Genomic DNA, 13,425 nt, shown 5'->3' with positions numbered 1-13,425 from the left:
TTATGATGTGAGCTGCCCTGAGACCTGTCGGTATAGGGAGGTATACAAATTTAATAAATAATAATAGTAATTACAACTAAGCCATTGCCCCATAGCAGCTGGTGAATAGGGACCAGAATGAATTAGGGTGCAGTTGAAGATACACCCCACTTTTCCTTCATTACATGTTTTTCTAACAGCGAAAATCCAAAAACACAACAGAAAATCAGAGAGTTCAGTTTCCTGTTTTAAAAAGCCCAGAAGACACCCAGTCATAATGGAAAGTGTGCTTCAATTTTTTTTTTATTAACTTCTTGTTGTACATTATTTTACACAAATGGAATGTTAAAACATACAACCTAGATCAGTTAAAAAAAGGGGTGTGTGTGGAATCAATGATCATTTACCGGCAGACCAAGTAAATGATGAACCTTTTAAAAAATCCTCATTTCCCCAACCATACAAGCTCAATTAAAAAAGTTACAAACGTGTTACATTAGACGTCGCTAATTGCATTCTGGTTTATTAGCAGGGTAAGGAAGGAAGACTTCTTGCCCACTGCCACTACCAACGTTAAGCTGCGTCCTGCTCACAGTTCCATCTAACGTGTTGTGGAAATGAGTTTATCCAAACAGCTGATTCATAGCATGAATCTAATGGTTTGAAGAGCAAACACTCTTGGTCAGTACAGATAGTCCTGAATTGTTGCTTGGTAAAAAGATAGCCTTCCAAATTAACTATGCTCAAATGTGCCTTCTAACTGCTTAGTTCCCCCCTTGCCATTCTTCAAATTATTCTTCCATATTCTCAAAGCTGGGGAGATGGTGGGAGGTGCAATCTTGCTTCATACATGAAAATAAAATATTTCAGTCCCTGTTTAATGAGTGCATCACTTATCCTGGTGGTTTGCATGCTATGCTTCAGAAAATACTGGGAAGTCTGTTAGATGTTCTACAATGAGAAGATATGGGCAGAGAAGTTTTCTGTTCAGACACTGTTACCACCCACTATAAATCCTGGCCTACCATGAAGTTCTGGGTGTGTTAGAGGACATTCCCTCACTTCGTCAGAAGGTGTGGTGAGGCCCGACGAGACTGGCCAGTACCTCATGTGAACTGTATTAGTACACTCTTTCAGAATTCTTTCCAAGGCACAGTGGCTCCTTGGTGGCAAAGAAAAGGAAGGGGGGGAAAGACAACAGAAAAAGGATTCCCTGAAGGTTTTTAGTTTGAAACCGCAGACCATACAATTTGTGAAGGAGCCACTTTTTGCAGCTTGCATGAACAATAGTTTGCCACTGACAACACTTAAAAGAGAAAAAGTGCAAATGTTTTGCCTAACAAAAAGGGGTTTAGGGATTCAATGAGGATTCACTCTGTATGTCGCCGTGTGTAGGAAACAAGGGCAAGCAGTTTGCTAGTTGTTTGATGCCTTCTGAATGATAAATCCACAGAATCTGGATACATGAAAAATTCAGTATTGGGTATCTTTTGAGATGTTTAAGCGAAGTGAAAAGTAACCAACTACTTCATTTAAAAACCCTTGACTTATTAGAAGGCCATCTTTAAAATATTCCCCTTTCCCCCCTATCACACTCCAGAACCAAAAATAGCCTCAAAAATGAGCAACAGTACCCTTAACCCTCTGCGTCTCTGCTTAACGTTTGTTCCAGTAGATCTAACATTTACCTCCATCAATCAGTCAACTAATATTGTAGCCAACTAATCTGGCAATTCATGTTTGCAGGCTGGAAAGCTGAAGCAACTTCTGAAACATTTAAACAGATGCCACATATATAAAGAACTAGACGGACAGCAAGCAAAGTCTGCACATCATTGATGCCATTTCTTTCAAACAGATAGGGATTCTTGCCTATTGGCAACTCAGAGACACAAAAAAGTAGTACCAAAAGCAAGTCAATTTTCCAAATAAATGCTGGACACGCGGGCAGCTTTGGGTCTTCAGCACTGCTTTGCATTACTTTTGCAGTTTCCACCACTGTGGCACGAAACATACCAATGTACTCTAGAGAATGCCTTCCAGCAGCCTGAGAATTTTCCAACAGCAGCAACTTACATTGTTCTGCTTCTGAACTGCAGCCACAAATTTGGCCTCCTGACTGAGTTAATTTAGAACAATGCACTTCTGTCTTTTCAATATATCCAGCAGAACACAAAGCAGACACCGTACTTAGGAACCAAACCTGGCTTCCTGCACTTTGGAGCTTTTCAGTTTCATTGCACAGGGCTGGATCAGAAGCCAGAGCCATCTAAAGAACGCTACTCCTACTGGACACAAGGAAGTGGTTGGGCCAAAATGATGGAAAAAGCTCCTCCTCTGGCGAGATCTGTATAATGGAGTGCTAATTGAGGTCAACAAAAGAGTTTGCTCAAATAAAAGAGGCAGGGCAGAATAAGGCTCAAGACTGCAGTGTGCAATGACTTAGAAGGAGGAAGTAAGGAGGAAAGAGATTTGAAGCTTAAAGTCTAAGACAAGGAAGTATAAATAGCAAGTTATGCTATCAAGAAGATCAGCACTGAGATTAGCTCATTGGCAATGCAGAGTGGGGACGTTCCATACCAGCATGTCTGCTTGACAAAGCAAAATCATCTGGAAAATCCCACTCTGGCTCAAAACCAGCCAAGGGAATAAATGACAGTAAAAGACAGGTTTCTTTCTTTTCTTTTTTTAAGTGTACTGGAGTAAAGCAAGCAATATAAACATATATTTCTGGACTCACCTGCTTTTGTGTGTGTAAGGAGACTGAATAGAATAAAAGCTTTTGAGGCCTCAAAGGAAAAAGGTACTTCAATTAATAAATGAAGAAACCCGACTGAAAAGTGCCCAGTCTGAAATATTCACATTCCAGGGCCATTTACAAATTACATGGAATCAAACTCCAGGTTGCTCAAGGGTCACAGCCAATCCTGGCTCCCTGATATATGAACAGGTATATTGATTAACTCTTCCTCCTAAGAGCTCCTGTATACCAGTGTTACATGTACATCTAAAAATGTAAAGTACCAACAGGACACTGGGAAAGGTGGAGAATGATAAGTTAGTGCAGAAAATCGCAAGTACATTTACATTTAAATTACTGCCTTGCTTATATTGTCCCAACCTCAGTGTCTGGTACCAGCAGTAATGATCCCTGAAAAAAAAAATCATTGAATCCCAGCAGCTGCAGCAGAAGATCTGATTTAAGTTCAAGGGAGGGAAAAGTCCCTGAACGGTACGACACAGTGCTGTTACATGAGATGGAGATATAATTTAAAGCCAATGAATGCAAGTCTTTACTGTCAGAAGGTAAAAAGAACTTGAGATACCAGGAAGGAGTAACAGGCTGCCTACAGGCTAATAAAACTCTTTGCTCTCTATCCAATATCCTAAAGCTACAAGAAACCACCATATTGCTTCCTTTCATTTGACAGAAGTAGGTATTGGGTGGCAAAGACAGGTTGCCTTGCAAGGTGAGGCGAGGGAGACATTTGCAGGGCAGACATAGAAGTGGGCTACTTAACCCTTCTCCATTTGCCACTTTTTTTGAGAGGAGGGGGGTCTTAACAGAAGCATAATTTAATTCTTAAGAACAAAATAACGTGAAATACATCTTATTTTTCGCTATATAAACATGTGAAAAGTTTCAATCACCTTTATTCAACACTTTTGTTACAAACTTTACAAGGTACTTTTAACAGCTTCCAAAATGGGTCCCTTTTTTGTGTGGAAACAGATATATTCTTAACAGCTCACAATTTTACTTAGTGAGCTTCTTCCCTACCCTATCCCATACCCCTCATTTTTCAATTTATGGTAAGCCACGGTAGTGTAAAGTTTTATTGGTTCAAGAAATATAGGTGGTTCCTTCAAACGTATGCTCACAGTTATGTATGTTTAAACCCATTTATATCAATGGGATGAAGGATGAGCAATTGGGTACAGAATTATAGCTACTGTCAAAAGCCTGGCTAACATGAACTACTATGATCTGCCACTGAGACAACCTTGAATAATAATAATTAAAAAAAACCACACAAAAGTCAATTCAGGTCCCATCCCCATGAAATGTATCACTTTGCCCACCTTTGTGACTACTCAGCTAGAGAGAAACAGCCTGGAGATTAAAGTAGTACAAGAAAATAACTACCTGAAACATGTTTAAAAAATACCCGTTAAATTACCTTAACTGCCAGCACTTGAGATGGTAATTCTTATTTCCCTATAATTTATTTTAAAAAATATTGCATAGCTGCTAAATTATGCTCTCTCTCTCTTTTTTCTTTTTAAAGTTTTGCTACTGCATTGATATCCACAAGAAGTAAAGGTGAATTTTAGTAAATGAACACAGTATGCGGATTTCAATTAACTCTGTAGCCTGATCAACGACGTCAATTAATGATCTGCCTTGATTACATTTTGCTCTTTGGGCTGCACTCTGGCAAAGCTTTACTTAAAAAATAAAAATAAAAAATCCTAAGTCAAGGAATGTTGCATTCTTTCACAGAAAAAATGTGAACAGCATAAAGGGTGCAAAATTTCATGAGGAAGTTTACACCGCTTAACTGTATGTACTTCATAGATTGCCTTTACCCCCAATCCCAAGCTCATGGTACACAGTGGGAGTGGGGCGCATTCCAACTCCAAAATGGCATTTTCTTTGTACAATGTCCCAGAATCTTGATCCGGAGCACACAGCTTCCATTCAAGAAAGAACGTGAGAACAAACTGCTTCTGTAGACAGTTTTCTTTTTTTTAAAAAAAGAAAATATTAAAATGAAAGTTAGTAACTTTGGCCTGTAGATACAAAATGTTGTCCGTAAAGTCTGTGGGAAGAGGATTTTTCCAGGATGTGCAGCATTTTCAAGAATCCCTGTGTCTCCTTTAAGCTGAGTGTCGGTACACTGAGCTTCCGGCTTCGCATCACTTGTCCCGTGTCATGTTCCATCTCCCTCTTAACTTTCCAGTACAAAGTGAACAGAAGTCCAGTCTCACATCGGCATCTGAAGATAGAACGCCAAATCCTTTACAGGTGATGATCAGTGTGAGAGACTAGAAAGAAATTCACAGAGAAGGAAGTTAACTTTCTTGGAAATGGAGTGTGTTCTATAAACAGCAGTTTTGGGGTTTTTTGGGGGGAGGAGAGAAAGTATAAGTCTCTCTGGACACCACTTAAAAATAAACTGCCCTTGTGTGTATAAACAGCCGTAAGAACCAGCTGATACTGAGAAAACGATTCACTTGTATTTATCCTGTAATAGTAGTGTATTGGGGATTTTGAGAAGGAATACTTTTCTCCTTGGCATTTCCCATAATTTACCCCCGCCCCACATATAGAGCAGCAGGAAGCCAAACCCTTCTGCGTTTCACATGATGGCAGGAGGAAGGAGAAATAAGAGGGAAGCAGCCATGCAAATTCTCCCCACTATTGCCCACCATTTTCTCAGAGCCCATATGATGTCTCTGGGCTTGGCCAAAAAGTAGTGAGCTCCATAACTCATTTGGGCATGAAAACTTCTTCTTTTATTCTTGGACTACCTAAGCAGGAGAGAAACCTGCTCTGCAAGCAATGCCAAGCCAAACTATGCCCAAGTGAGCTGGTGCAAATTTAGAAAATTTGTCCCTCCTGCTGGTCCAGCCGTTGCCACGTTAGTGGTATATGTGAGTCCAGGCTTGTGGTTTGTCTTGGTCCAAGAAAACCACAAGCTGTAATCAGAGTTAGTTCTTGGCTTACCATTCATGGTTTGTTTGGAGCAAGACCAACTACAAGCCTGGGCTTGCACATATAGCTAAGCCAAACCATGGTTCGGCTTCTGGATGTACAGCAGCAGCAGGACTGGCTGAAGAGCAAAGAGGCTGTGATTTTCTAAACATGCACCTGCATACTTGCTTGTTCATGCCAAGCCATAGTTTGGCTTAGCATTATGTGTGAATTGAGCCACCTTTTATCACAATGCACTAGTATTTCAATACTGTATTAACTTGTCAACAACAGAAGTGGCTTGAGGCTCAGGGAGTACTGTCTTTTTCGCCCTATAGGACGCACTTTCCCCCCTCCAAAAATGAAGGGGAAATGTGTGTGTGTCCTATGGTGCGAATGCAGGCTTTCGCTGAAGCCTGGAGAGTGAGAGGGGTCAGGAAGCTATCCGCAAGCTGTGAGAGCCCGGCGCGAAGTCCCACGGCTTGCGGAGAGCTGCCTGTATCCCAAAGCCTGGGGCGCGCTGAGGTCCGTAAGCCGTGGGAGAGCTGCGCGACTTCGGGCAGATATCCGCAAGCCTGGGGAGACCGGCGCGACTTCCCGCTGGGCTCCCTAGGCTTGCGGATAGCAGCCTGTTCTGGGGGCTGGGGTCGGGGGAAGCTCGGGCTTCCCCCGCCCCAGCCCCACGCCTGGGGGGGAAATAAAAAAAATTCTTTGTTCCCCCCCCAAAAAAACCTAGGTGCGCCCTATGGGCCATTGCACCCTATGAGGCAAAAAATACGGTATTTTTAAACGGCAGTACCCATCATTCAGTGCCACAACTCCTCCCCACTCCCACCACATCTGTATTGTGGTTTCTAAAATGACTGAAGAATGAAGAAATAGTAGATGAAACCTGGTAAATAGTAAAAAGTGGGCAGGGAAGGAAAAAGAAAGGGCCTTCTTTGATCAAGGCTATGATGATTAACAATCAAGAGACCACATGTCTAACACTATGGGCACAGTGACACTTTTCACTATACATTTCCATTAAACAGACATTCATTGTGGGTCACAAAAAAACCATTTCTGAAAAATTAATCATGCTTCAAGAGCAATTTTTGATACAGCATGTGAGGGCTGCTGTTCAGGGTGCGCATAGAGAGGAAAGTCTTCCTGGTACCTGCGAGCCTAAAGGTGTTATTTGTATTGTGCGCCAACTCAAATAACTTGACACAAATGCCAGCAGGCATTTAAAAATAGGAAGTTTAGAAAGTATTGCTGCCCCCTCCACCCTGCTCTAACACAGTTGTGGTTTTCAAGTTTTAAAAAAATATGCCTGAAATATGACACACAATATTTTTTCCTTGTGGGGATAAAGTCATGAAAAAGATGTTAGTGAATAGTAACATGTCTAGTTCCAGCAAGTCAGAACTGAATATGCTAAGAGACAACTCTTTAAAGAGCATCTCAAATGGCACCGATTGCTGGTCTACAAAGGGCAAGCCAGACTGTCCTGTTCCACATTGCTTAATGCCTAGTGAAAATAGCCTACCACTGCCATTACTAAGCATTAGGCACCAAGATGCTAAGTGCTACATCTGGGAACACATAGGGTAAGAACTCCTGTCTGAATCGTGCAGATAATGCCTTTATAAAGTGCTTGCCATAACAGGGCCACCATTTATTTACATGCCACTTCAGGCAGAAAATGTCTTGAGCCAGCCCAGAATGGTAAGATGGCTCCAGTAGAATTGGATAAATAATAATAATAGTATTTTTTTATTTATACCCCGCCCTTCCCGGTTCAGAAAACTGGGCTCAGGGCGGCTAACAACAAATTTAAAACACTTAATTATAATACGACATAGAAGCAGCATAAAATACAGTATAAAAGCATGAATGGCAATAAAATTCAAAGTTCAAAAATCAATTTGGGGAAAATCCATCCAATAAACATTAGATAGTCACCAGGGCTAGCTGGCTGAATTAGTCCTACTTGGGCCAGCGAGGAGGCCAGGGGAGAATTAGCTGTGGGGTCCCAGAGTGGGTAATCTTCATAAAAGAGGAGGGGGAGGGAAGAGAAGGAAAAGATCAGGCTGAATTCAAATTAACGGCCAGGCGGAATAGCTCTGTCTTACAGGCCCAGCGAAAGAAGGTTAAATCCTGTAGGGCCCTGGTCTCATGGGACAGAGCATTCCACCAGGTCGGAGCCTTCACTGAAAAGGCCCTGGCCCTGGTAGAGGATAGTCTGACTTCCTTAGGGCCCGGGACCTCTAACCTATGGTTATTCATGGACCTTAGGGTCCTCTGCGGGGCATACCAGGAGATGCGGTCCTGTAAATACAAGGGCCTTAAACCTAAAGTAGTAGCAAAGGTAGTTTATCGGTTAAGGCAGGAATTTCTTGACACAAAAATCCCCATGGCAAGAGTAAGGAGCAGATGGTTCAGGCTGCAAAGATTCAGCATTCATCCCCATCATCAGTGACAGGATCAATGGTCTGAAGTCTCTAGCATGTGCAAGAATCAAATACATTTAACAACTGCGTCCAATCCCAGAAGTTATTGTGCCAATGTACCATTAAGAAAAGTAGCTGGAGCAAAAGGTTATTGGAGCACTAGAACTCACATTGTGCTACAGCCAGATTATTGAAAGCTACTCAGCTTTATAGATTGGTCTTTGGGGACAGCAACCTATATGACAATAGTTACCTACACAAAACAGGAAACTCTTGACGTTAATCTGAGGGATGCTCAGGACAAGATCTGTTTACTTCAAACCATTCGTCTATGCATCTACGAGAGAATGAGAGAGAGGAGAATTATTTCTTTACTGCAGCTGAAACACAAAGAGAAGTTTGCTTATCAGTCAGCTCCACGAAAACAGAAAAAAAATTATTTTCAAGTAAATGCTTTCTTTATAATAAAAGTATCATGTTAACTAGGGCAATCATTCAGAAATGGTTAACAGACTTGTAATTGATTAATCAATCAAAAAGCTATATATTGGAAAACCTCAGTAAAGGCGTCTTTTTGAGGGTCCTTGCATACTATGTAGTAAGATTTCAAAAGAAAAACAATTAACAGAAGAAGTAAATATGCTGAGGGGATAGGCTCTAGAAATCCCACCTTGTCAAATCTCATTTTTAAAGGCAAATCTATTAAAATTATTTCAGTGAATTATTAGAATAGTTAAGTGGAACAGATTCCTCTGGGAGGTTGTGGACTTTCCTTCCTTGGAGATTTCTAAGCAAAGGTTGGATGGCCACCTGTCATGGATACTTTAGTTGAGTTTCCTTCCTTGCAGGGGGTTGATGACCCTTTGGGTCCCTGCCAACTCCACAATTCTATGATTCCAAGTCCCAGCTGCTGAATTCTGTTTTGCATGCACTTACCCTTTATGATATATGCATAGACAAGGCAATCGTGCTATTGTATCCCCTTGCTGCAGCTCTTCCAGGCATATTGCACACTCCCCAGCGTCTTTACTCAGCACATCCTCTACAGACACAGGCAAAACACAACGGAGACAAAATATATATATATTTCATTCCCAGTATTGACAATATCCTTTAAAGAAATGGCAAGGACGATGAGATCTATCACGTTTAACATTCAATGAAGTTAACAGTCACAAAATCAAATCATACTGTGGTTTGATTTAGTCTAATGGAATACTGTTGTGAAACAAGCTACTGGAATGTAGGGTTAAAGATTACAATACCTCACATGCTTGTGCAGATAGAAAACAACAAGGAATACCTGCATCAAAGCTTTCCAGCCAGTCAGCCAGCCATGCCCTCTTCCAGTAAACTCCAATGCATCCCACGCTCTCCCAGTTTTCCACCCTTGAACAGTTAGACAGCATTCTGTGACCACTAAGCATGCTTGGTCCTCACAGGCTCTTTTGGGGTTTTCCACCTCTTAGGGATTTCTTCCAAAGCCTTTTTGTGTGTGTGGGGGGGTGTTGCTTGGGGGTTTCTCCCCAAGCCTACCAACCTTCGTGTTCTAAATTGATGGTACCCACTTGGCTATTAAGGATCCACACTTGGAAAATGAGTTATTTATGATGGTATAAAATATATTTCAACTCAGATATAGACAGAAAATAATATAAACGCTCTCTCAGCCTTCCCCATAATTCAAAGATCAATATTTATAGTATATACCTCCTTACGGAGCAGAGACCTTCATCACCTGAAGCCTGAACATGGAAAAGAAGCACCTCTGACATACTAGGATTCTGTACATCCCTACTGCTGAAGTGGTGATCATAAAAAGTAATTAAACATCAACACTAGATAAACCCATTCGCTTCCAGATTGCAAGTTGTGCAATATGGTTTCCAGATGACATAGGGTTGGACAAAACCTGAGGCAGAATTTCTGCAAAATAAGCCCATGCGACTGATTCCTGTAGCTTTACCTCACCAGATTTCGCTCAAACTGGCAGAGGTTTGCCAGAGCCAACCACTACTCTTGCGCTGAACCTGGAAAGCAGTGATCCACGGGCACCACCTGCCAGGCTTTCGAAGCAGCTGATGAATGTGAAAGAGGTTTAAATTCTGCACAGCATTGCCAATTTTGGATTAAATTGTGCTGAGTGCCTATCCGGGTATGCTGCACCTAGAAACTGTCGCTTACAAGAAGTGGATTGGCCTTGCCTTCTGCCTTTGCAAGCTAGGGATGGCTAAATCTATGCCTGCCATATCTAAATAACAAGGATATTCCAGAACCAGTGAGACCCTCCCTTTCCCCTTGCAATCCATGTCTATTTCCACTTGATTAGAAGTTCAAAATCAGCTCCAGAATTTGGAGGCATCTCTTTTTGTGGAGTGAAAATGAGTTCTGATGGTGTAAAAACAAAGGCATGTGACAACACGCCATAATTTAATTTCAAAGTAGGTTATGAATGATGGTGCATAGATACCTTAAATGGTTTTCTTCCCCTGAAGAAGCAGAAACTGGAAGTTTACAACTTCCTAACTAATGAAAGAGTAAAAAGTTTGTAAGTTATTCATACAACTGAATAACTTTTCAAGCATGCTCTCTATTTGACCAGACAAAAACAGCCAAGAAGGGGTTCCTCCCACCCAAATTGAGCATTTTCTTAGTATTTTTACTACTAGTAGTGGATACAATGATCCCCCAAACGGGGATATTTTTGTAGGTGACAAAGCTGTAATACCAATGCGACAACAATTCTGTGATGAATCCTTTGAATTAATGTCAAGATTTACTATAAACTGATCTCTCTGTGTTGAGATACAAATCAGTAAGGAAAAATCAGAATTGCTAATTCTCTCCACAGAACTAGGGCTTGAAACAAATTCTTATTTGTTCCTGTGAAATCTTTATGAAATACTTTTCAGGCAATTTCAGTATACTACATGAAAGGTCTTCCTATTTCCACAGTATGAAAAATTCGCAGAAGCTGGTCAAATTAAAATGTCCGCAGTTTATAAGAAGCAATTTCTCCCTCTACTGGCATGGTTTTATGAACCTCCTGTTTCTAGTCAATAATTAAAACATGGATTGCATTCACATGTAACACTAAACCACAATTTAGCACTATGTCAACATGCCTGAATGGGCCCGAGCCAAGCACTGGGCTTACATGCTCCATCTGTACTCCTCTTCCCAAATGGCTAAGATAATGATTTTGGCAAAGTTTAGTTTTAGTTGGTAGGATCCTGGTTTAAACATACACTTTGGGAAGTTTCATACTATGCCAACCTGAAACCAAGTTAGCTTATTAGAATATAGTATCTTGGTTTTCGAAAAGCTTAGTACTCGAACGTTTTGGCTCCCAAACATCGCAAACACCGAAGTGACTGTTCCGGTTTGTAACTATTTTTGGAAGCCAAATGTCCAACGGGGCTTCTGAGGCTTCCGATTGGCTGCAGGAGCTTCCTGCAGCCAATCAGAAGCTGTGCTTTGGTTTCCGAACGTTTTGGAAGTCGAACGGACTTCTGGAACGGATTCCGTTCGACTTCCAAGGTACAATTGTAATTAGATTCTTTGTTTGAATACACAGTAAGGCTGGGGTTCATTAAAGCATAACTAAACTCTGCCAAAGTAACCCTGGCCCTGTAGGAGAAGGAACACACAACCCTGGCAGTTCACTTGTGCTTCCCCGAACTCATCTAACACTAAAGCAGGGGTGAGGAACCTCCAGACCGCAGGCCAAATGTGGCCTACACCCCAAATTGGCCAACTAAGCTGTTTTCCTAAAACCACGCCCATCATGCTCATGGGTACAGATGTGGCTGGAATGGCTGCGCAATCTAACTTCCCATGGGGAAACTTGATTGTGCAGCTGATCCCTGCAGAAAGCAGCTTTTCTGGCCCTTTGCTCAACTCTTGGGAAACACAAGAGCTTGCAATGTGCTTTGCACAGCATTTCCCAAGCACCCAACAGCCAGTTGTTTGGCTATTGGCCTCGCAAAGTTGGACTGTGGTGGTGGAGACAGATAAAAATCTGGTCCACCAGGTCAAAAAGGTTCCCCACCCCCCTGCGCTCAGCCATGATCTAAAATTATCGCAGTCCAGCCAGTTGGCAGGGTATGAACTCCAAGCTTTTGTGGGATACTTAAAAACCAAGGGAAACCTGATTGGCTTGGACAGCGAGGCCTAAGTGTCTTATGCCTACACTATGAAGAAGCTCACTTTGTTTTAACGATTGATTCACTTGGCACTTTAAAGGCATCTTCTCTAAATATTTATTTATCTGATTTACCGTATTTTTCGCTCTATAAGAGGCCCCAGACCACAAGACGGACCTAGTTTTTGGAGGAGGAAAACAAGAAAAAAAATATTCTGAATCTCAGAAGCCAGAACAGCAAGAGGGATCACTGCACAGTGGAAACAGCAATCCCTCTTACTGTTCTGGCTTCTGGGATAGCTGCGCAGCCTGCATTCGCTCCATAAGACGCACACACATTTCCCCTTACTTTTTAGGAGGGAAAAAGTGAGTCTTATGGAGCAAAAAATACCGTATATGTCACCCTACATCACAAGATCCCAGGGATGTTCACAAGATAAAAGATGCTGAATTTTCTGTCCAATCCCCAATCACCTCTGAGCCTCATCCTGGCAGGCTTTGAGCTTGCACAATCCACTGTTATGAAGGCATAATTTTTAGAAGCAACTTTAAAATTCAAGTCTCGTTTCAGATCAAATTGATGTAAGCACCTAATGCATTTACAGACTTTCCCACAAAGAGCCATTTCCACAAGTCTACTCTACCGTCTCCACGGTGGCCAGATAAACTAAGACTCACATACCACAAAGCTCTCCTCAGTCTCCTCTTCTGCATAGCAAATGCTGTCACCGTAACATTGACGTACAGAGAAACTATATCCTAAGCAACTGCTTGGAGTGAATCAATGCCAGATTCTGAGCACAACCCAATCATCCCTGGTTTATCACCAGTGTGGCATGATAAATGCAAAGAGAACATGACACACAGAGAGAACAAAGTCGTACATGAACCTTGGAGCAAACCAATTTGTACTGCTGTGGAGGTTTCCATAACTGCCATGATATCACTACCTGCTGCCACAAGGCAACCCAGACTGCAGACAGCACTTAGTCACACCCTTGCTTAGCAAGATCTATGATAAAGAAATAGAAGCCCCAGAGTTCTCTCCTACATCTGACCTGGCCTTGCTTAAACCAACTTCAGGTTCAGCTGCTTACAGTGGAGGCTAGTTAGACATAACTTATTATATGCTTTGATATTTAGAAATTGGGTATGTAAAGATTTTACCA

General features: G+C 41.7%; 1 protein-coding gene across 3 annotated transcripts in view; it reads right to left on the bottom strand.

Moving 5' to 3' along the window:
- Positions 1-3,616: 3,616 nt before the first annotated feature.
- ZNRF2 (zinc and ring finger 2) overlaps positions 3,617-13,425 on the bottom strand; it is a 53,267-nt gene continuing 43,458 nt past the window's right edge. The window contains exons 3-5 of one of the 3 annotated variants that reach the window (XM_081164947.1): positions 9,049-9,154; positions 8,366-8,449; positions 3,617-5,028 (exon numbers count right to left, since the gene is read on the bottom strand). In XM_081164947.1, coding sequence (XP_081021073.1) covers positions 8,392-8,449; positions 9,049-9,154 — 164 coding nt within the window. In that variant the 3' untranslated portion in view covers positions 3,617-5,028; positions 8,366-8,391. Of the gene's footprint in view, positions 5,029-8,365; positions 8,450-9,048; positions 9,155-13,425 lie in introns of those variants that run through there. The other 2 variants (XM_081164946.1, XM_081164948.1) reach the window with 2 other exon arrangements.

Source organism: Podarcis bocagei, assembly GCF_964188305.1.
Source record: "Podarcis bocagei genome assembly, chromosome: 12".
Taxonomy (NCBI): Eukaryota; Metazoa; Chordata; class Lepidosauria; order Squamata; family Lacertidae; genus Podarcis; species Podarcis bocagei.
The sequence above is the reverse complement of the archived record's forward strand: the minus strand, read 5'-3'. Positions and strand labels throughout refer to the sequence as shown.